The sequence below is a fragment of the Physella acuta genome, unplaced genomic scaffold (assembly GCF_028476545.2).
Source record: "Physella acuta isolate Inbredline_101_S28 unplaced genomic scaffold, ASM2847654v3 ptg000023l, whole genome shotgun sequence".
Taxonomy (NCBI): domain Eukaryota; kingdom Metazoa; phylum Mollusca; class Gastropoda; family Physidae; genus Physella; species Physella acuta.
In genome coordinates, this window is record NW_026731543.1 from 212,717 (window position 1) to 233,421 (window position 20,705).

The 20,705-nt window shown below is 33.6% G+C and overlaps 1 protein-coding gene across 1 annotated transcript in view; it reads right to left on the bottom strand.

Annotated features, from left to right (window-relative positions):
- The window catches only part of LOC131940796 (uncharacterized), a 95,954-nt gene that overhangs the window by 41,348 nt on the left and 33,901 nt on the right, over positions 1 to 20,705 (bottom strand). The window contains exons 58-97 of the mRNA XM_059299616.1: positions 20,442 to 20,624; positions 20,215 to 20,346; positions 19,898 to 20,068; positions 19,329 to 19,457; positions 19,017 to 19,208; positions 18,796 to 18,918; positions 18,396 to 18,584; positions 17,903 to 18,028; positions 17,570 to 17,752; positions 17,249 to 17,374; positions 16,925 to 17,116; positions 16,548 to 16,682; positions 16,113 to 16,304; positions 15,516 to 15,653; positions 15,000 to 15,191; positions 14,548 to 14,679; positions 13,981 to 14,166; positions 13,680 to 13,811; positions 13,027 to 13,224; positions 12,713 to 12,847; positions 12,156 to 12,335; positions 10,938 to 11,084; positions 10,458 to 10,646; positions 10,171 to 10,311; positions 9,448 to 9,636; positions 9,180 to 9,302; positions 8,636 to 8,821; positions 7,656 to 7,787; positions 7,184 to 7,372; positions 5,827 to 5,952; positions 5,388 to 5,567; positions 4,734 to 4,865; positions 4,453 to 4,638; positions 3,843 to 3,986; positions 2,444 to 2,635; positions 2,042 to 2,176; positions 1,504 to 1,686; positions 1,201 to 1,338; positions 586 to 756; positions 220 to 342 (exon numbers count right to left, since the gene is read on the bottom strand). Of these exons, the coding sequence (XP_059155599.1) occupies positions 220 to 342; positions 586 to 756; positions 1,201 to 1,338; positions 1,504 to 1,686; positions 2,042 to 2,176; positions 2,444 to 2,635; positions 3,843 to 3,986; positions 4,453 to 4,638; positions 4,734 to 4,865; positions 5,388 to 5,567; positions 5,827 to 5,952; positions 7,184 to 7,372; positions 7,656 to 7,787; positions 8,636 to 8,821; positions 9,180 to 9,302; positions 9,448 to 9,636; positions 10,171 to 10,311; positions 10,458 to 10,646; positions 10,938 to 11,084; positions 12,156 to 12,335; positions 12,713 to 12,847; positions 13,027 to 13,224; positions 13,680 to 13,811; positions 13,981 to 14,166; positions 14,548 to 14,679; positions 15,000 to 15,191; positions 15,516 to 15,653; positions 16,113 to 16,304; positions 16,548 to 16,682; positions 16,925 to 17,116; positions 17,249 to 17,374; positions 17,570 to 17,752; positions 17,903 to 18,028; positions 18,396 to 18,584; positions 18,796 to 18,918; positions 19,017 to 19,208; positions 19,329 to 19,457; positions 19,898 to 20,068; positions 20,215 to 20,346; positions 20,442 to 20,624 (6,372 nt within the window). The remainder of the gene's footprint in view (positions 1 to 219; positions 343 to 585; positions 757 to 1,200; positions 1,339 to 1,503; positions 1,687 to 2,041; positions 2,177 to 2,443; positions 2,636 to 3,842; positions 3,987 to 4,452; positions 4,639 to 4,733; positions 4,866 to 5,387; positions 5,568 to 5,826; positions 5,953 to 7,183; positions 7,373 to 7,655; positions 7,788 to 8,635; positions 8,822 to 9,179; positions 9,303 to 9,447; positions 9,637 to 10,170; positions 10,312 to 10,457; positions 10,647 to 10,937; positions 11,085 to 12,155; positions 12,336 to 12,712; positions 12,848 to 13,026; positions 13,225 to 13,679; positions 13,812 to 13,980; positions 14,167 to 14,547; positions 14,680 to 14,999; positions 15,192 to 15,515; positions 15,654 to 16,112; positions 16,305 to 16,547; positions 16,683 to 16,924; positions 17,117 to 17,248; positions 17,375 to 17,569; positions 17,753 to 17,902; positions 18,029 to 18,395; positions 18,585 to 18,795; positions 18,919 to 19,016; positions 19,209 to 19,328; positions 19,458 to 19,897; positions 20,069 to 20,214; positions 20,347 to 20,441; positions 20,625 to 20,705) is intronic.

The window sequence follows — 20,705 nt, forward strand, 5'->3', positions numbered from 1 at the left end:
AAACATCTTGATATCTCAGAAACAAATAGAAAATTATTTTGGTTACTTCCACACTTTCTTCCCTTTGTTGATTGCTCTTTGATAGGGTAATTGGATTGGTATACTTATTCATGTTAACTTATATAATTTTGACAGATCTATTGTCTTAAGTGTAAAAAAAATGGAAGCTCAATGCTCCTTAAGGTTTGTTTTTGAATACGTTAAAAAGAGATAACTTACAGTGTACTGCATCTGATCATCATTTTGCAGAGAACTGATGACAACAACCTGTCCAGTACCGCTCTTCAGACCAAAGTAAGCTGTGGCTGGTGGATACCCAACTACACTGTAAGTCACTGAATCCTAGTAGTGAGAGAGAGAAGTCACATTAAACTTAGTTACTGAAATGCTTGAGATTTTTAAATATGCATAAGAATTATTTGTAATTACATACAACACTTGAATATAACTGGATATAATACATAAAGAATGTAATAACTTAAATGTAATTGGATATAACTTATAATTAATGTACTTATTTAAATGTAACTGGTATATAATTTAGAATTGATGCAGTAGCTTGAATGTAAAAGTGATCTGACTTACAGAGGGGGAGGCTACAACAGTTCCAAGCACTGTATCATTAGGAGCATTCTCATTCACGTCAAAGGTGTAGTTTGGAACAGCCAACGTGCCCGAGTCTTTGGTTATGATCACAGTGACGACTGCTGTTGTGCTCCGAGATGGTGTCCCCAGGTCATAGGCTCTTACTGTGATCTGTATGAAGCAAGAGTTTCTTAACTTTAACACACGTTGGGAAGGTAGGGAAGATTCTTACAAACAACATTATTTTTATCTTGATCTAGTGTCTGATCAAACTGTCATTCCTGTATTACAACAGGGTAAATTTTTAAAGTTTGAAGGCCCAAGTCATCAGAATAGATCAAGACAAATTTAAATAGAAATTATCATTATTTAAAAAAAATAATTAATAAGCAATTGCATTATTACATTCCAAGTTTTAAAAAAACAAAAAACTTGTACAGTTTAAAAATGTGTCTTTTTTTGTTGTCGGACCTACTTTGTCAATGGTATTACTTTTCAAATTAATTTGGAAATAAGAGTTCAAATAATGTGATACACACTTATTTAAATTTATAGATTACTTAAGTCAATAAATGTTTAGTTTTTGTAGTTCAAATCTGAGCCAGTTTCTCTTACATTCATTCTGTCGAAGTTGACCAAATTAGTGCTGTTTATCAGGGTAATTATGCCAGATTCTAGACCCAGGCTGAAATAGTTGATGTTGTTGATGGTGGCGCCACTGACAATTTCATAGCGTACAGTGCCCTCTGGTGTCTAGAAACACAGAACATGCAGCAATTATAAAAATCCTTCAAACAATTTATAGTAACAGTTTGGGTATTTTATAAACTATATATAAAAATAAGTATAAATTTCATTGTTATTTATAAAACTCAAAAAATAAAATAAAGTAGGAATAAAAGAAAAACATTTGCTTACATTTGGACCATCTTGATCAGTTGCAGCCAGCTGGGTAATGAACCGGCCATAGGATGCTGTGTATGGGATGTACTCAGTGACACCATTGAGCACGGGTGTGTACGTGTTGCGTTGGACTATAATATTGACCACAGAAGTGCTGGAGAGCTGGGGTATTCCACCATCCACCACCTGAGCTCGAACCTGATGGAGAAAATACACTGGCAACATTTTTCAATAAATCTCAATCAATTTACACATCTGTCATTTGCAAAACTTCACTTATTCTTGAGTACACCACCAGTCTTGGAGGTTACAAGTCAGAGCATTATTTCAATTTGACCATCAGGTCTGACTGATATTTTACGAATGCTTGAGTTAGAATTTAAGTCTGATAAAGAGTTTTAGGATTAAAAATCTGATACTGTGATCAAACACAACATAACTCCAGAATATTAAAACTTGTATTATTTAAGTTATATCTGTTCATTCAAGTGTTAACAATGTGAAAAAAGTTTTTGTAATAAGTTTTTTAAACTTTTTTAAAAAAGTGTCTAACCGTGAAGCTAGAGATCAAAGATCCAGGGAGATCAACTCCAGCCTTAAGGGAGACAACACCATTTTGATCAATGCTAAAAAACGAGGGAGCATTTCCATCTCCAATCAGACTCAGGGTGATTTTGTTGAAGGGGTCCTGTAGACAAATGAAGCAAACATTTATTTCCTTTTATTAATTTATGTTTTCTTGTAGCTAAATCGTTTTATTTTAGAAATGTGCACATTCCATTTTTTAATCTTTAGAATTCAATATAATTATTTTAGAAATGTGTACATTCTATTTTTTAATATTTAGAATTCAATATAATTATTTTAGAACTTTGTACATTCCATTTTTTTAATCTTTAGAATACAATATAATTATTTCTAGTGAGGGAAAATATGTATAAAAAAGCAAGTTTACATCTTTGTCATCATCCCTTGGTGTAAAAGTGTAAACAGAAGTTCCCTCTGGCTGGTTTTTGGATATTGTTATGTTGGTGCCAGAAGTAGATGTGAAATACGGAGCCGTGTTTCTGATCACAGTGATTTCCACCTGGGTAGTGGACAGTGCGGTCTGTGGTGGTACACCCCTGTCTGTGGCACTGACATTGGCCTGCAGAAGTATAACAATGTCCATACTCAACAGTTTTATATAAATTAATAAAAACTAGGCTTGGAGAAATATAACAATGTTTGTACTCAACTGTTTTATATAAATTAATAAAAACTAGGCTTGGAGAAATATAACAATGTCTGCACTCAACTGTTTTATATAAATTAATAAAAACTAGGCTTGGAGAAATATAACAATGTTTGTACTCAACTGTTTTATATAAATTAATAAAAACTAGGCTTGGAGAAATATAACAATGTTTGTACTCAACTGTTTTATATAAATTAATAAAAACTAGGCTTGGAGAAATATAACAATGTTTGTACTCAACTGTTTTATATAAATTAATAAAAACTAGGCTTGGAGAAATATAACAATGTCTGCACTCAACTGTTTTATATAAATTAATAAAAACTAGGCTTGGAGAAATATAACAATGTTTGTACTCAACTGTTTTATATAAATTAATTAATAAAAACTAGGCTTGGAGAAATATAACAATGTTTGTACTCAACTGTTTTATATAAATTAATTAATAAAAACTAGGCTTGGAGAAATATAACAATGTTTGTACTTAACTGTTTTATATAAATTAATAAAAACTAGGCTTGGAGAAATATAACAATGTTTGTACTCAACTGTTTTATATAAATTAATTAATAAAAACTAGGCTTGGAGAAATATAACAATGTTTGTACTCAACTGTTTTATATAAATTAATTAATAAAAACTAGGCTTGGAGAAATATAACAATGTTTGTACTCAACTGTTTTATATAAATTAATTAATAAAAACTAGGCTTGGAGAAATATAACAATGTTTGTACTCAACTGTTTTATATAAATTAATTAATAAAAACTAGGCTTGGAGAAATATAACAATGTTTGTACTCAACTGTTTTATATAAATTAATTAATAAAAACTAGGCTTGGAGAAATATAACAATGTTTGTACTCAACAGTTTTATATAAATTAATAAAAACTAGGCTTGGAGAAATATAACAAAGTCTGCACTCAACTGTTTTATATAAATTAATAAAACCTAAAACAAAGCCTTTATATGATAGTTTCTTGAAAGCAGCATATCACAATTATAGGACTTAATAAAAGATAATATGAAATACTAAAATAAAGACGTTTTAGAAGTATATTATAAAATAGTTTGGAAAGCATGAATTCCATAAATGCAGAAAAACAACTGACTTACACTGAAGAACTTTACGTTTCTATCTGGGAAGTACACCTGCCAGGTTTTACTGTATACACTGCCAGTGGTTGGATTTATGGCAAAGTACTGGTCAAACGTAGTCGAGGGGCTTGAAAGTGCATAGGTCACTTCATTGTTAGGGGCCTGGTGGTAAAAGATCAGGTAAGAAATTAAATTTTTATTAAATGTTGATTCACAAGTGTTAAAAGTAACAAAAACTAAACTGTTATTAAATGTTGATTCACAAGTGTTAATAGTAACAAAAACTAAACTGTTATTAAATGTTGATTCACAAGTGTTAAAAGTAACAAAAACTAAACTGTTATTAAATGTTGATTCACAAGTGTTAAAAGTAACAAAAACTAAACTGTTATTAAATGTTGATTCACAAGTGTTGAAAGTTACACAAATTTAATTGTTAAATGTTTATTTACAATTAGTATTGAAAGAAATAAAAACTTAATAGTTAAACGTTGATTCAGAAGTATTAAAAGTAAACTGATGCTAAATGTTGACACAGATATGTCAATAAAATGTGAAGATCATTCACTGAAACTATTGACAGTAGGATACAATGTAGAAACAAAACAAAACTTGTGACAAAACTTACAAATGTGTCATTATCAGTGGCTGTGACAGACAGAATAGTTTCTCCAACAGGTTTTATCTCCAGTATTGTCATTGTGTATCTGGAGTTGGTGAACACAGGTCTCTGCAAATTTCTTACCACATTGATGACCAAAGTCTTAGTATCAGCCAAACGAGGGGTACCCCTGTCTAGTATTTGAAGTCTCAGCTGAAAATATCAACATTAAACAGCTTTAGCTTGTTAATGTTAGAGAATTTATTAAAAATTACTTTTTAAAATTCTAGTTTTCAGGATTAACTTACAGTGTATGACGTCTGGGAGTTTGAATCCAGTGATTTGGTCAGGGTGAGCGCACATGTTAGGGGATTGAGGGCAAACAGGTCAGTGGCAGTGGAGTCTTCAAGCAGAAGATACTCGTACAGACTGAATGGAGTCTGAAACACACAAATTATTTTCACTTTACAAAATGACCATTTAAAATTTGTCTGGACTTAGCAGCATTTCTATTCAAGGCGCTTCAACTCTCAGACTGACAGACGGGATGAAACAAGTTGTGATATTTTATAATATATGGTGAAGATGACAACAAACTTAGGTTACTTAGATAAAATCAGGTTACCATTAGAAATTGATGATTGAGTTACTAAAGGTAATACATTATTTTATAATTATATGTTGTGAATAGAATTTTTAATGTCAGATAGGTAAAGTAGTTGAAGCAACAGTTGTAGTGTAAGGGGGGCGGGGGGGATGACATATGTCCCCGGGCGCCGACCTTAGGGGGGGCGCCAAAATGGGTTGGAAAAAGAAATTGAAAGTTTGAGGGGGGGGGGTGTGTGCAAATCGAAAGTTTGAGGGGGGGGGGGGGGGTGCGAATCAAAAGTTTGTCCCCGGGCGCTGGGAAGGGTCGCTACGCCTCTGGCATCAAGACAGGTGAGTTAAGCCTGAAAACATACCTGGGTGTCAGGATCTGATCCATTGCACCTGTAAACTTCAGAGTTGACAGCCTGGTTACTATTGATTGTGATGGAGTTTGGAGTTACTGTGATGGATGGAGCATGGTTGCGGATAACATTCACATTTAGGATAAATATTTCACTCTGAAGTCCTCCATCATCGCGGAGCATGAACTGGACCTGTAGAAGATTAAGATATAGTTCATACATTACAGAAAAGTAAACATCTCAATCAATTCAAAATAAATTTCATGTGGTTTTTATATTTTTTTTTAACAAAGTAACAAAATTGAATTTGTTAAATTTTAATACCTGAAAAGACAGATTTATGAAAGAAAGTATGAACTATCTTAGAAAATTGATTTTATAATAATTTCAAACATAAAATTGAATCAATCAGCCTCATACAATCCAGTGCTAATTTTTCCAATGTTCTTACTTGATAAGGATCCCCTGTCCTACCCAGCAGAGACTTGCTTAAATACACACGTCCACTTGTGTCCAGGTAAAACAAGTTCTTGTTCAGACTGTTGGTAGCGAAGTCATAATATCTTGTTGAGCCAATCTGTAGGAAAGTTTAAAGGGAGAGAAATTTAAAAACATATTTACTCAATCTTTTAGGTGTAAGTGGTGACTTAACCCTTTGAGCCCTGGCCTCCCTAACCTAATTTCTCCTATTTCCTGAGCTCCCAGACCCAAACCGATTTTTACTTATCTGCTTCTAACTTTGCCTATAACTTTTGAACCGTTTGAGATAATCAGACCAAATTTGGTATCCAGACTCAGGATCAAACAACAATGCAGCAAGATTCTGAAATTCTTTATTTTTGTTTTACAATGTATGAACAGAACAATGTATATAAAACGAACGTATAATTATTGTTTTGATAAAACATAGAAGAAACCAATTTACATTTAGTAATTGTTTTGTTATTATTGATACCTGGCCATACTAGTTCAACACCAGAAGTCCACTGTTGTATGATAACTTTCAAAACAGTTATCACTGCCGGACCCGATGCAAAGAAAAAATTCGCATGTTTTGCACCAGTAAACATTCTTTTTTCGTTTCGGCAAGTCTTTGTCCTTGACACCACGTGCATCATAACGTACTTGAACAGTTTCATTGTCACTGTCAATTTCAATGTCACTGTGTTCAGTCTCAAATTCAACGTCACTATCATCACAATATAGACCAGGAATATTATCTTCTTCATCAGAATCAATAAGTAGTTGTATTGCCTGAGATGCAGTCATTCTACTTCTTTTGTTGATATTTCGGTCTTTTGCTTCATCTTTTGCACCAACTTTAAGTGATGAAGTCGACGGCTGTAGCTCAGCTTTTCGTTTCGGCGGCATTGCTAGGAAATGTAAACACTTTCACTTTTCCTAAAAATCAATTTTTAAAATCATGATCTGCACTCAAAAGACATATGCGCAGTTTTAGTCAGTCTTCCGCTAATTATATTTAATTAGACGGTATACTGGCCGCTAGGAATATGACGCTAGATCATCGGGCCGGAAAACCGGCTTTTCGGACATATATGCCTAATGTTGAAGCCGGTTTACCGGCCTGGCGGGCTCAAAGGGTTAAGAAGGTGAATACGCAGTTTTAATTTAACTCCCCTGAGATTAATTTATTTAAACTCTATGGTTTTAACCTGAAACTAAAATGTAGATGGACAAATGAGAAAGCTATCATACACCAGCTAACTCTCCTGAGTTTAATTTATTTAAATTTTATGGTTTTAAACTGAAACTAAAATGTAGATGGACAACTAAAAAAGCTATCATACACCAGTGTCCTGATCAATAGAAACTGAGCTGAGGTTATAGAGTGAGTCTCCTGTGTCTTGAGTCTCCAGAATTGTGATGTTAGCTTGGTTGCTAATCCATCGTGGGGGGAACAGATCTCGCACGACATTGACCGTCAGTAAACTGGAGGTAAACTCATCACAGTAGCCATCCCATGCTGTGAACCTCAGCTAAAAATTCAAAAATTTAGTTAAGGAGATTCGAATTTTAAACTGAATGGTAAAGGCAGTTTATTGTATAAAAATATACAATAGAATAAAGTATAATTTTCAATAATTTTCTAAAATTATATATATTCATTATTCTTATTATAAAAATGCTAGTATAAAATTTAGAGGATGAATGCTGCCACAATGTAATCTATACTTTTTATCTAAGATAAAAGAATATATTAAATGTTGTGTAGAAAGCAGGGTGGTGGGGGATGGGAGGATTAAACAGTTGACTGAGTACCTGGTACTGCATGGTCGTGTCACTAGCCACGCTGGGTAAGACAGTGAGAGCACCAGTGGTGATGTCAAAATTAAAGTAGGCTGCCATGCTATTGTCATTGATGAGACGCAGGGTCACTTTGTTGTATCGTGACTGAGAAAAAAATTTGATTTCAGTCACAACACAAACTTATAATCTGGATACAGCTTTGATTTCAGTCACAACACAAACTTATAATCTGGATACAGCTTTGATTTCAGTCACAACACAAACTTATAATCTGGATACAGCTTTGATTTCAGTCACAACACAAACTTATAATCTGGATACAGCTTTGATTTCAGTCACAACACAAACTTATAATCTGGATACAGATTTGATTTCAGTCACAACACAAACTTATAATCTGGATACAGCTTTGATTTCAGTCACAACACAAACTTATAATCTGGATACAGATTTGATTTCAGTCACAACACAAACTTATAATCTGGATACAGCTTTGATTTCAGTCACAACACAAACTTATAATCTGGATACAGCTTTGATTTCAGTCACAACACAAACTTATAATCTGGATACAGCTTTGATTTCAGTCACAACACAAACTTATAATCTGGATACAGCTTTGATTTCAGTCACAACACAAACTTATAATCTGGATACAGCTTTGATTTCAGTCACAACACAAACTTATAATCTGGATACAGCTTTGATTTCAGTCACAACACAAACTTATAATCTGGATACAGCTAGGTTAGCTTTAAAGAACAGTATAAATGAACAAGTTTCAAACCTTGAGTAATTAAAATAATATTTAATAAAATTAAATTGAGTTTTTAATATTTGATAACAGTTTTTGCTATAGAGCAATATATCAAAAGATGATAAACCAATACTAACATCTAAATCAGCTTTAGTTAAATTTATAATGAGCTTTTTATTATTTGATAACAGTTTTTGCTATAGAGCAGTATATTAAAAGATAAACCAATACTAACATCTAGATCAGCATCGTTAGCTCGAACTGTGAACACAACTCCTGTGGTGTTTTTATTTATGTTAATTGTAGTAGGCATGTTGGTAAATATTGGACAGTTCAAGTTGCGGGTGACTGTGATGGTGACATTGGCTAGCCGACTTCCTATCAAAGATGGGTTACCTCCATCATATATCTGGGCCATCATCTGAAAAAATTGTGACTTTTTAATAAAATTTATAATAAGTTTGAAATTTTAAAATTTCTTTTAGCAGGTCTATATCTAACAATGAAAGTCGAGGTTTTTTATTTTTATACAATTAATTGTTAAATTTTATTTAAGCTGTTTTGATGTACAAGACTAAATGTTGATTGAAGTTGCAAAATTATTTACAAGTCTAGAACTGAAGTAGACACATTCTGTCATTAACATTTTTTTTTTTTCAAAATTTTACAAATGTTTAATATAAATAATGAACTTGACTGATTAAAAAATTCTAGCTTATAAAAACTGTCAATGCCAGAAAGAGCAAAGCGTAATCAATTAATTTTTTAAATGAGCTCACGGTGTACACTGTGTCCTTTGAATCTAGCGTTAGCTGACGATAAGCAAACACTTGACCAGTTGCATTGACAGTGAAATATGGATGGCTAGGTAGTGGACGGAAGTAATAGTCTTTCCAAGGAGACTAAAAATAGAAATTTGTTTAAATGAATAACATGGTTTTTAATACATTCAATATGTGAAAATTTAGTAAAATTACAATTTTGATGTTTAATTTTCTTAAATTTTTCAAAAAATTTCAAGAAGATGAGAGTGAATGGAAGACTTACAGCAGTATCATTATCTGCACCTAGCAATGTAGTGCCAATAACTGTCCCTACTGGTACATCCTCGTATGTGTTAAAAACATAAAGAAACTCCCGGAAATATGGTGGGTTGAGGTTGTTGTTGACAAGGACATTTACTTCTGTTACGTCTTGTTTCCTTGGAAGGCCGCTGTCTTGAACTAGGACAAATATCTACAGAACACAGGAAAATCAAGTCAATTATTGACTAGGATATGAGTGAAAATTTAAAAATACCAAGTCAAAAATTAGCAAGAAGTGCACAAGGCATTCATATTTTATTTGACATTAATAGAAAATTTTCTTTCATCCCCTACTAAACATTTTTGCAGTGATGAGTCATTCAAAATGCCTCCAATATTACCTTTAGGTTCTGAATGCTGATGCTTTAAGTTATTCAATAAGACAATGAAATAGGCCTCCAATATTACCTTTAGGTTCTGAATGCTTATGGTTTAAGTCAGGGGTCTCCAAACTTTTCAGTCCGAGGGCCACATTAACTATCAAATTTCAGTGGGGGGGGCCAGTTTCTTCCAGGCATGCTGTGATTTTTCTGAGCAAAGTTCCTCAGCCATCACCAACAAACGTTTTTTTCCGTGGTCAAAAAGATCTCAGCGGGCCGGATGAGAGGACCTCGCGGGCCGCAGTTTGGAGACCCCTGGTTTAAGTTATTCAATAAGACAGAATGAAATAGGCCTCCAATATTACCTTTAGATTCTGGATGCCTGTGTTAGCAACTGAGGTTGAGAGGACGACATTGACATCATTGTTGTTTATTCTTGTGATGGTCAAGTAGGGGTTACCGTTTCCTCCACCCACTACTGAATAGGTCAGGGTGCCAAATGGATCCTAAAAATAGAATTGTACATTAACTGTAATATTTAAAGGTATGGTTTAAATAAAGAATCAAAAGAAATAAAATCCAATGCTAAAATAGATCTAGTAATTTTTAAAATCATACACGATTAGTACTCTTGTGTTGATGAAAAACTTACAACAGGGTCTGCATCATTGGCACGGATGCGGCCTACAACTGTGCTGACAGCGTTGTTCATGTCAATGTTAAAGTTGTACGTCTTCTGCTCCCAGATGGGTGGGTTGTCATTGCGCGTGACATCAATTGTTACTGGTGATACCGCACTTCTCAGTACAACGTCACCCTTATCATAAGCACGCACTGAAAACTGTTACAGGAAAAAATTGCCAGTTTGTAAAATTAGAATACTGAAATTTTTTTTCTAAACAGAGAATTTCAATGTAAAAGTAAAAGTTGGAAATAAAAATAATTATGGGATTTTATGAAATTTTAAATTATTATTAGCATCTAAAGTAGATGAGTTGTTTTTATTAAAATTATACTTATTGATCTGAAAACCTTTAAATGTTATTGAGAATAGACATGAATGTTGTAAAATAAAAACTTTATTTGTTCAGGGGATCAAAGAGTAAACAGTATGAATGAGAAAAAAACCTACCAAGTACTGGCTGCTGGTACAGGGTGACACCAGTAGACTTCTCTTGGCAAAGATGTAACCGGAGGTTGGGTTGATGGCAAAACAGTTCAGACTTCCATCAGGTGTTGACCGGTCCAGGAGCTCAAACTCAAACAGGTTGTTGGGGGGCTGGAGGAAAGGGGGGTATGTAATACAATGATAGGGTATAGCAGCATGTGGTGAGTAATACAATGATAGGGTATATCAGCATGTGGTGAGTAATACAATGATAGGGTATATCAGCATGTGGTGAGTAATACAATGATTGGGTATAGCAGCATGTGGTGAGTAATACAATGATAGGGTATATCAGCATGTGGTATGTAATACAATGATTGGGTATAGCAGCATGTGGTGAGTAATACAATGATAGGGTATATCAGCATGTGGTATGTAATACAATGATTGGGTATAGCAGCATGTGGTGAGTAATACAATGATAGGGTATATCAGCATGTGGTATGTAATACAATGATTGGGTATAGCAGCATGTGGTGAGTAATACAATGATAGGGTATATCAGCATGTGGTATGTAATACAATGATAGGCTATATATATAGGGTATATCAGCCTGTGGTATGTAATACAATGATAGGGTATATCAGCATGTGGTGAGTAATACAATGATAGGGTATATCAGCATGTGGTATGTAATACAATGATAGGGTATAGCAGCATGTGGTATGTAATACAATGATAGGGTATAGCAGCATGTGGTATGTAATACAATGATAGGGTATATCAGCCTGTGGTATGTAATACAACAATTGGCTATATCATCATGTGGTATGTAATACAACAATTGGGTATATCAGCCTGAGGTATGTAATACAACAATTGGCTATATCATCATGTGGTATGTAATTCAACAATTGGGTCTATCATCATGTCATATGAAATACAACAATTGCTATCTAAGCATGTCAATGTTCTATAGATCTTTATCTATAGTTTGTATTAACCAGTATTGAATGCAGAATCCCAGTAATGAAATGGAACATTTTAGTTAATTAGAATTGTTCGAGCTATACTTGCGCTTAATTAACCCTAATAATATGATTTAGCATATTAACCCTAACATTATGAGGTACCATATTAACCCTAACATTATGAGGTAGCATATTAACCCTAACATTAAGAGGCAGCATATTAAACTTAACGAATGTAAAACAATAAAAGTGGCAGTCTGAAAAGCTTACCCCTGCATCAATATCTGTAGCATTGACATCAATGATGGTATCCCCATAGGGCTGAGTCTCTGGAATTTTCTGATAGTATGAGTTCAGGTTCAGAGCTGGTGCATACTGGTTTGTGGAGATCGTGATGGTTGCAACAGTCATATTGCATAAATTACCACCATCACAGACTTGAATACGGAGCTAAGAACAGAATTTATTGTTAGAATTATACACAACTGAATTTATTGTTAGAATTATACACAACTGAATTTATTGTTAGAATTATACACAACTGAATTTATTGTTAGAATTATACACAACTGAATTTATTGTTAGAATTATACACAACTGAATTTATTGTAAGAATTATACACAACTGAATTTTTTGTTAGAATTATACACAGCTGAATTTATAGCTACAAAATACTTAAAGATTACTAGAGGCTAAAGAAATATGATAAAATAATTAATAAATACTGGAAAAGGCTTTGTCAAATATTTCTATGGGCCACAGAAAAATAAAAACAAATTTATATTTATTGGAAAAAAAGGCTAAAGAAAATGACAAAGAAATTTACTCTGAAAGGACTTCCAGTGCCACTTCCTATTGCGTTTGATATGCTGATGTTTCCATTGGTGCGATCTATAACAAAGCGTGTTTCTGCGCCATCGTCTCCAATCAGGTTGTAGCTGATCACGCCAAAACGGTTGGTCTGGAAAATTATTTTTTGCAAATATTTTCAATTTAAGTCTGTGCAAAATACGGTTTTAAAATTTAAAAAAAAATGAAATGCTTTGAAAAAAATAATTTTAAGAGCAGTGGCTGAGAGTAAAATCTAAACAAAAATTGCGCTCATTAAAAGAATGTGACATAACGTCTGAAACAACTCACGGGTGGGTCATCATCTCTAGCCAAGGCTGTGAGTACAATCTGGCCTGGGGTGAATGATGCCAGGTTTCTGACATAGGGATAGTCAGGATTTGGTAGGAAGTACGGGTAGTGGTTGTTGCGTATGACAATGAAAGTTACGTAAGCGTCTTGTTCTGCACATAGTGGCTCAGGAGCTTGGTCACAGACACGGATTTGTACCTTAAATTATACGTGAACATACAGTCATTGGATTTGTACCTTAAATTATACATGAGCATAGTCATTGGATTTGTACCTTAAATAATACGTGAACATACAATCATAGGATTTGTACCTTAAATTATACGTGAACATACAGTCATTGGATTTGTACCTTAAATACTACGTGAACATACAGTCATTGGATTTGTACCTTAAATAATATGTGAACATAGTCATTGGATTTGTAACTTAATACATGAAAATTCAATCATTTGATTTGTACCTTACATAATGCATGAAAATTCATTCATTGGATTTTTACCTTAAATCATAAAGTTTGTATTTCATCAAAATATAATGTACACTCATTGGATTTGTAAATTAAATAGTTTTCATTTCATCACCGGGGAATAAAGTTATTGAATGTAGGGAATATAGAGTAAGTGAAAAATTAAAATTTTTTGGATACTTACAGTAAAGCTGTCTGGTGTTTGTGGCAAGGTGAGGCGGTTAATGAGGTAAATATTACCCAGATAATCAGTGCTGAAGTAGGTGTTAGCAACTGCGTTGCCAATTTGTGTGAAGATAATCTGGTTGTATGGTGCCTGTGGGATTAAAAACAAAACATTTATTTCTACAACATTTTTGTGTATTTTTTTGTAGTTTCAAAAAAAAATAAACAAAACAAACAAGTGTACAGCTGTAATAAAAAACTAAGACAAAAAAAATAAAAAAACAAAACACTAAAACTAAAAAATAAAGAAACAAACATACTCTAGCATCCGTGTCCACAGCTGTGACCCTGACATTGACTAAGCCAGTGCTTATGTCCTCAAACAGTGTAATAGTTTGGTTTCCTGTGGTGAACCTTGGCCTTTGTTGATTGCGGTTTATATTGAACAACACTGTTGCTTCATCAGTTAGAGGTGGCGTGCCACCATCTACAGCCCTTATTTCAATCTAAATGGGTTGGTGTCGAGAATGAATATATTTTATTTTGACGTTCTTTCAAACTTTTATTATAAAGGATTTTATATTTCTGGTTCATACTTCCACCTTTCAATATATATATGACTGGCACTTTCTCTCACCCTTATACTATATCAAACTTCACTATCTTAGGATTTAGCTCAAATCTGGGCAGATTAATTTAACTAACTTTGGTAAATCAAAACGGAGAAATTATATTCATAACCTTAGGGTAGTGCTCTTATTAAATTCACTTTTTAAACATATTTATTTAATTATTGCTTAATTTGATTGACTAATGAGAGATTTTGCACTCACTTAAATAAAACTCACTTTATTTCTAAAGCATTGAAGTGAAGCGAATGGACTTACCTTATAAACTGCGTCAGTTTTATCTGCGATATTTTGATTGAGAGTAATTGCACCAGTGAGGCTATTTATAGTAAACCATGATGAGTAGACACCATCAGGGATGATCTCATATCTCTTCACCTGGTATCTGGCCTGGTTAAACACAAGAGGAATAAATGTTAAAACACTGTCGCCACAGGTGATATTGTCACTAGAGGTGACACAGCCACCAGAGGTGACACCATCGCCACAGGTGACACTTACCACAGGTGAGAAAGGATGAGTTGGTTATAAGTTTACTAGGACCTGTGGTTTCAAACACAATTACAATAAATGACAAAAAAATATTGAAAATGTAAGAAGTAGCTTCAGAATCAAGAGAGATTTGGAACTCTTGTCACATATTTCTTATCAAATCCCAAATGAGGGCTACTATATTAACATTTTTAACACTGCCTGAGTAAAAATCTTACTTGTGTATCTGCATCTGTTGCAACAATGCCTGTGGTCAAGGAAGTGGATTGTTGAGTTAAGTAGCTGATGTTGTTGACTGTGTAGACATCTTGACTAAAGACAGGGGGGTTCAGGTTGCGGTAGACATTGACAGTACAAAATACAGAATCACTTCTGCCTGAGCCATCAGTGTTGGTTGCAAATACTGTGAACTGTGGAAATAAAAGTGATAGGGACAATGTCCAATGTTGTCTAATACAGGCTAAACATTTCATTTTTAAACTAGAGCCATTGTGAAATTACAATCTTAATTACTGTATCAATGTTGTCTAATACAGGCTAAACATTTCACTTTTAAACAAGAGCTATTGTGAAATTACAAGCTTAATTACTGTTTGAGTATTGAAAATGTGTATAGATCCTACAGGGTATAAATCTAATTATACTGTAAGAGTTCTTTTTGAAGCAATTAATGAATTATTCAGCAAAAATTTTGGTCAAGACAGGGCAAAAGAAAAAACTGAATGAATACTTACAGTGTAGGTCATTTTGTTTGAGTTGTCTAGCCAGAGTGGCAAGTTGACATAGACATCCCCTAGCTGGTCAATAATGAAATAACTTCTGTCTGCCTGTGCAGTAAACTGGATACTCCATGTGACAGCTTGCTGAGGACCCTAGGGTAGTTCACGCAGTTTTAAATTTATAATATAATTTCAATACATTGATAACAAAGTTCTCAAGGAACAACTGTAGGCAACAGATATTGTCTTAATTACATTAATATCTACAAAGAATGTTTAGTTATTTAGAATTTCATCATCATCTTTTCTGGTTTATGCACGAGACTCATGGGGCAGATGAAGTAGAGTTCATCTATTTCAATGACCCCTGCATATGAGTGGACAAAGGGATATTCTACAGACTTGAGTCTGGGATGCAAACTCTAGACATGGGTTGGCAGTCATTAGCTCTATTTAAAATTTACGTGAAGTTATTATCATAATTTACTTAAAACTAAAAAGTAAAATTAAACCTTGTTAAATAGTTTTTCTAGCCATTATTTAGAAAATAAACAGTTTTGTATTACAACAAAATTCAATTTTTATTTTGAAGAAAATTTTCAAGCAACTTACTGTTCTGTCAGCATCAGTGTAATCAAAGTTGAAAATGGGGGATGAGATTGGATCATCCTCAAAGATTGTGATATTAGCTGTGGCTTGGTCAGGGGTTATAACAGGGTTGTTTAAGTTGTAGCTGATATTGAACTGGACGAGTGTTGTACTGCTCAAACGAGGGCTGCCATAATCTCTGGCCACTATGCGAACCTGGAGAGTAATTGCCAGTTTGTTGTGATTGACTGTTATGGTTTAATTATGCATTAATTTAGAATTTGTCCTGCTTTACAAGTTGAGGTTTAGTTTACTGAGCTGGTCTATGTCAATTTAGGTTTAGTTTACTGGGTAGGCCAACGTCAGGTTTAGGTTTAGTTTACTGTGTAGGCCGATGTCAAAAGTCTAAGGTTTAGCTTACTGTGTAGGACAGAATCAGAAGTCTAGGGTTTAGCTTACTGTATATGCTGGAAGGTTTCCATTTTGTAGAGAACTGAACAGAGTGACAACACCTGTTGAGTTGTTCACTGAGAAGAAGCTGAGAGCTGGGCTGTCTCCTATTGCTACATATTCAATATCTCCAAACCCAATTTCCTTGAAAGAAAAAAATGTTTTAAAAAATCTCGTAAAGGAAATAAAATAATTTTTAAAAAATTTCTTAAAAATATTTGATGTTTACAAAAAATGAAAATTGCATTTAAAAAGTAATTTAAAAATTTTTTTTTAAATTAAGCCACACAAAAATTGTTTTAAATAATTAAATTATATAGAAATTTAAGATTTATTAAAAACAAAATAAAGTAAATTCTAATTTTCTCATCATATAGGAAACTTACAAAAGTATCACCATCAGTGGCATTGACATCAAAAACTATTGAAGGGAAGCTGTTGGTCTCAGGCAGAGTGACAGTGTAGAGAGGGCTTGGGAAAACTGGTGTAAAGTCATTTCTAACAAATGTGACTGTTCCAATGGCCACGTTTGTGCTGGTTTTAGGAGGAATGCCATCATCTCTGACACTAAACTGGAACTGTTGACCAATAGGAAATATTTACAGCAAACTTTAAATAATTTATTTAACAAACTTATTTTTACAACTTATGATTTTTTGGATATTTAATGTTTTTAATATTTTAATGCAGTTTTCTGTATTTAGACAAACCTGGCATTGAGTGATTGGTCTAGAAAGATAAAGGTCACCAATGGAGCGGAGGGTGTCAATAGAAAGACTGAAATAATTGTTGCACTCTGCTGGAGTTGCACTTGAGACACTGTAGATCAGGTTTTGCTGAAAATAAAATTTGTTAGATCCTTCAGTTTCACTAATTCACTAATTAAATTTTCAAAAATAGAGTAGTTTTAATAAAATATTAGATGTCTTAGTTCAGCAATAAAAACTTGGATGTTAACACAAGTATAACTATTTCATTTAAAGTCAAGTAAGGTAGAGAGGGTAACAAGTAATCAACTAAATAAAACTTACACCGTCATTATCTGTAGCTGAGAGAGTAAACAAACTGGTGCCGTATGGTACGTTCTCATACACCTGCGTGTTGTAGGTGGTAGTCACAAAGCCAGGAAAGCTAGGGTTACGATCTATGTTGATTGTCATCGTTGCTGTGGCTCTGACGTTAGGTCTGACTGAGTCATAGGCAACCATACAAAGCTGAGGAGGTAGAAGTGACACAAGTATGGTTAAAGAAACATCGTTTAGTCAAATTTAGTTTAAAAATACAAGTCAAAATTAATATCAATAATTGTAGAGGAAACAAAATACACAAAATGTAGGTAAGTTAAAGAAAATGTATTAAGGTACCAGGTATTGGGTGCTTAGGTCAGGAGTAACACTTGATCTGAGAGTTATCTGCCCTGAGGTTGAGTTCAGCCTGAAGTAGCCTGGAGCAGACAGCAACCCACATGTGGCTTCATAAACAAGTGACCCCTGAGGAATTGTAACAATGAAGTGTAGTAGTTGTTAACTACATCAAAAAATTTAACAAGTCACAAATGAGTGTAGTAGTTGTTAACTACATCAAAAAATTTTACAAGTCACAAATGAGTGTCAAAAAGACTTAAGTACATAAAAAATACAACCAAGAGGTTCTAACATCTGATGGAGACCTAGCAGTTAATAATGACATGTATAATATAATTAAGTATCTAGGGTGGGGAGGGTAAAGACAGTAAATAATAATGTAATAAAAATCTCTAGGGTAAGACAGTTTGGTGATGCTATTACCAAAGAAAAAACAATCACTCTCTTGCAAGGGAAATTAATTTATTTATTGTCATAGAATTTTATTTCTTACCTTGAGGTCAGGATCGACTGCACTGACTGTGAAGACACTGCTGTCTACAGCTGTTTTGTAAGATATTGAAGCGGTGTAGGTGTTAGGATTGACAAAATATGGAGGCTGGTCGCCTACAATGCTGATTGTTACAGAGGCAGTGCCTGACTTGGGGTTGACAATGGACTGGTCACTGACAATAACTTGGAACTGGAAATAAAAGATTACATTTTGAAATTTAGAGATAGCAACTAGTCTTATAAAGTAAAACAAAGATGGCATCTAGTCTTATAAAGTAAAACAAAGATGGCAACTAGTCTTACAAAGTAAAACTGATTTTTTTTTTGCATTCTTATCAAGAGATTATCTTCAAATTATATTGTTGAATTAAAATAATAATGATGTAGGTGCAGCTACTCACAGTGACAGGGTTGATGGCTAAATTAGAGAGGGATTTAGCAATGGAGATCAGGCCAGTTGTTGAGCTGACATAGAAATAATCAGAGCCAGGGGTGGGTGCTACGACTGTATACAGAAGTTGGTCCTGCAAATCATGTTAAGTTACAAGTTTAAAAAAATATATAATATGTTGACATAATGTTCTAAAAAATTTAGAAAAAAAATCCAATAAGTAAACTATACCCCATCTGCATCAGTAGCACTCATCTGTATAGCTGGGGTCCCAATGTAGTCGTCCTTGTTGACAGTTGTGACATAATTGCCATTCAGTGGTGTGAATACAGGCCCATTCTGGTTGCGTTGTACTGCGACTGTTACATCGACATAAGCCTCTTGTGTGGTTACTTCAAATGTTTTCACAGCTTTCAGTCGCAACTGAGTGATAGAAAAAATGTAAACAATGTTTAATGGTGGATTTCACAAAGGCCTTTATGCAGTTAATTAAATATCATCACAGTGATTTAAAAAACCCACAGAGGACAATGATTAACTTACTGTGTAGAGAGTTCTCTTGGATAAATCTGTACGTAAATCAGTCTTGACAAAGACGGCTCCTGATACTGGATCAATGTCAAAGTATGTTGGTCCTGTGTCATACCCAACAACACTGTACCTGATATTAGGCTGGGAAAAAAATTTATTAAAAATAATTTGTTTGCTGCTTGAATTTTAAAAATAAATACATTATAAAATAATTGGAAGTAAACTAAATTTTTGTATTCATCAATTCAACTTTAAAAATTATAATGTATGAAAATTGTATGCTTTTATTTACTTCCCTTTCAGTTAATGCTTATTTAAAAAAAAACAGATTATTTCAAATTAATAATAGATATACACATTTTTGTTCAATAGTACTGTAAGTTTGCTAAAAAAAAAATGGAAACTAGTTTTGAATTAACCAAAAGTAAGTTTAATGGCAGCAATAGAATACATTGATCTGTTCGCTTTTGTAATTCTTCTTATTAAAAAATCCTATTTTTACAAATTTAGTTAACTGAAAACATAAATGTTTTGTTGATTTAGTGGATTACAAAATATATCCAATAAAATAAAACACTAACTGGAGGTTGAGCAGACGCTGATAAGACTGTAGTATTGATTGCAGTTGTTTCTGGAATAGATGTTGGGTTAGCAGTTATCCTTAAATCAGCCGAGTCTGTGAGGATATTTATCTGGACACTACATGTGCTGGACCGTGATGGGAATCCTCCATCTCTTGCCACAACTCGAACCTAATGCAAACAGGAAACGAAGAGTGAAATAGCTTACATTTTACAAATCTAAATAAATTATTAAAAACATAAAGTAAAAAAAATCAAAAAGTAAAATCAAAATTTTAAAATCAGTTGATATTGAAAAAATGAAATCTAGTGGTTACCAGGAATCCATTAATATTTCTAGAAGGAAGACTGGCTTTCAGACTGATAGCAGCAGTGATTGGATCTATCTGCACATACGTCTGTGGAAGTAGGTCACCCACTAGGGTGTAGGTCACTGTGTTCATTGGAGCCTGGAAAAAAAGATTTTGAATGGTTAAAAAATATACATGCTATCCATTTTAAAAATATGGTTTACTTATTTTTAAAAACTGAATAGGCTACTGACTATTGTGTCACTGTCTGTAGCAGTGAGGGAAGCAAAGGACACTCCAAGTGTTTGGTTGTATTGTATGGTGACTGGTCCTGGTGTTGAGCAAACAGGGGCGGCCAGGTTTCTGTCCAAATTCAACACAACAACAGCTGTGTCATTCAAAGGGGGGCTACCACCATCAACCACAGTAATAAAAACCTGAGTAGGAGCACACAAAAATGCAAACATTAACAACATATTTTTGTTTATAGTTTAAGGGTATTATCATGTTAACATAAC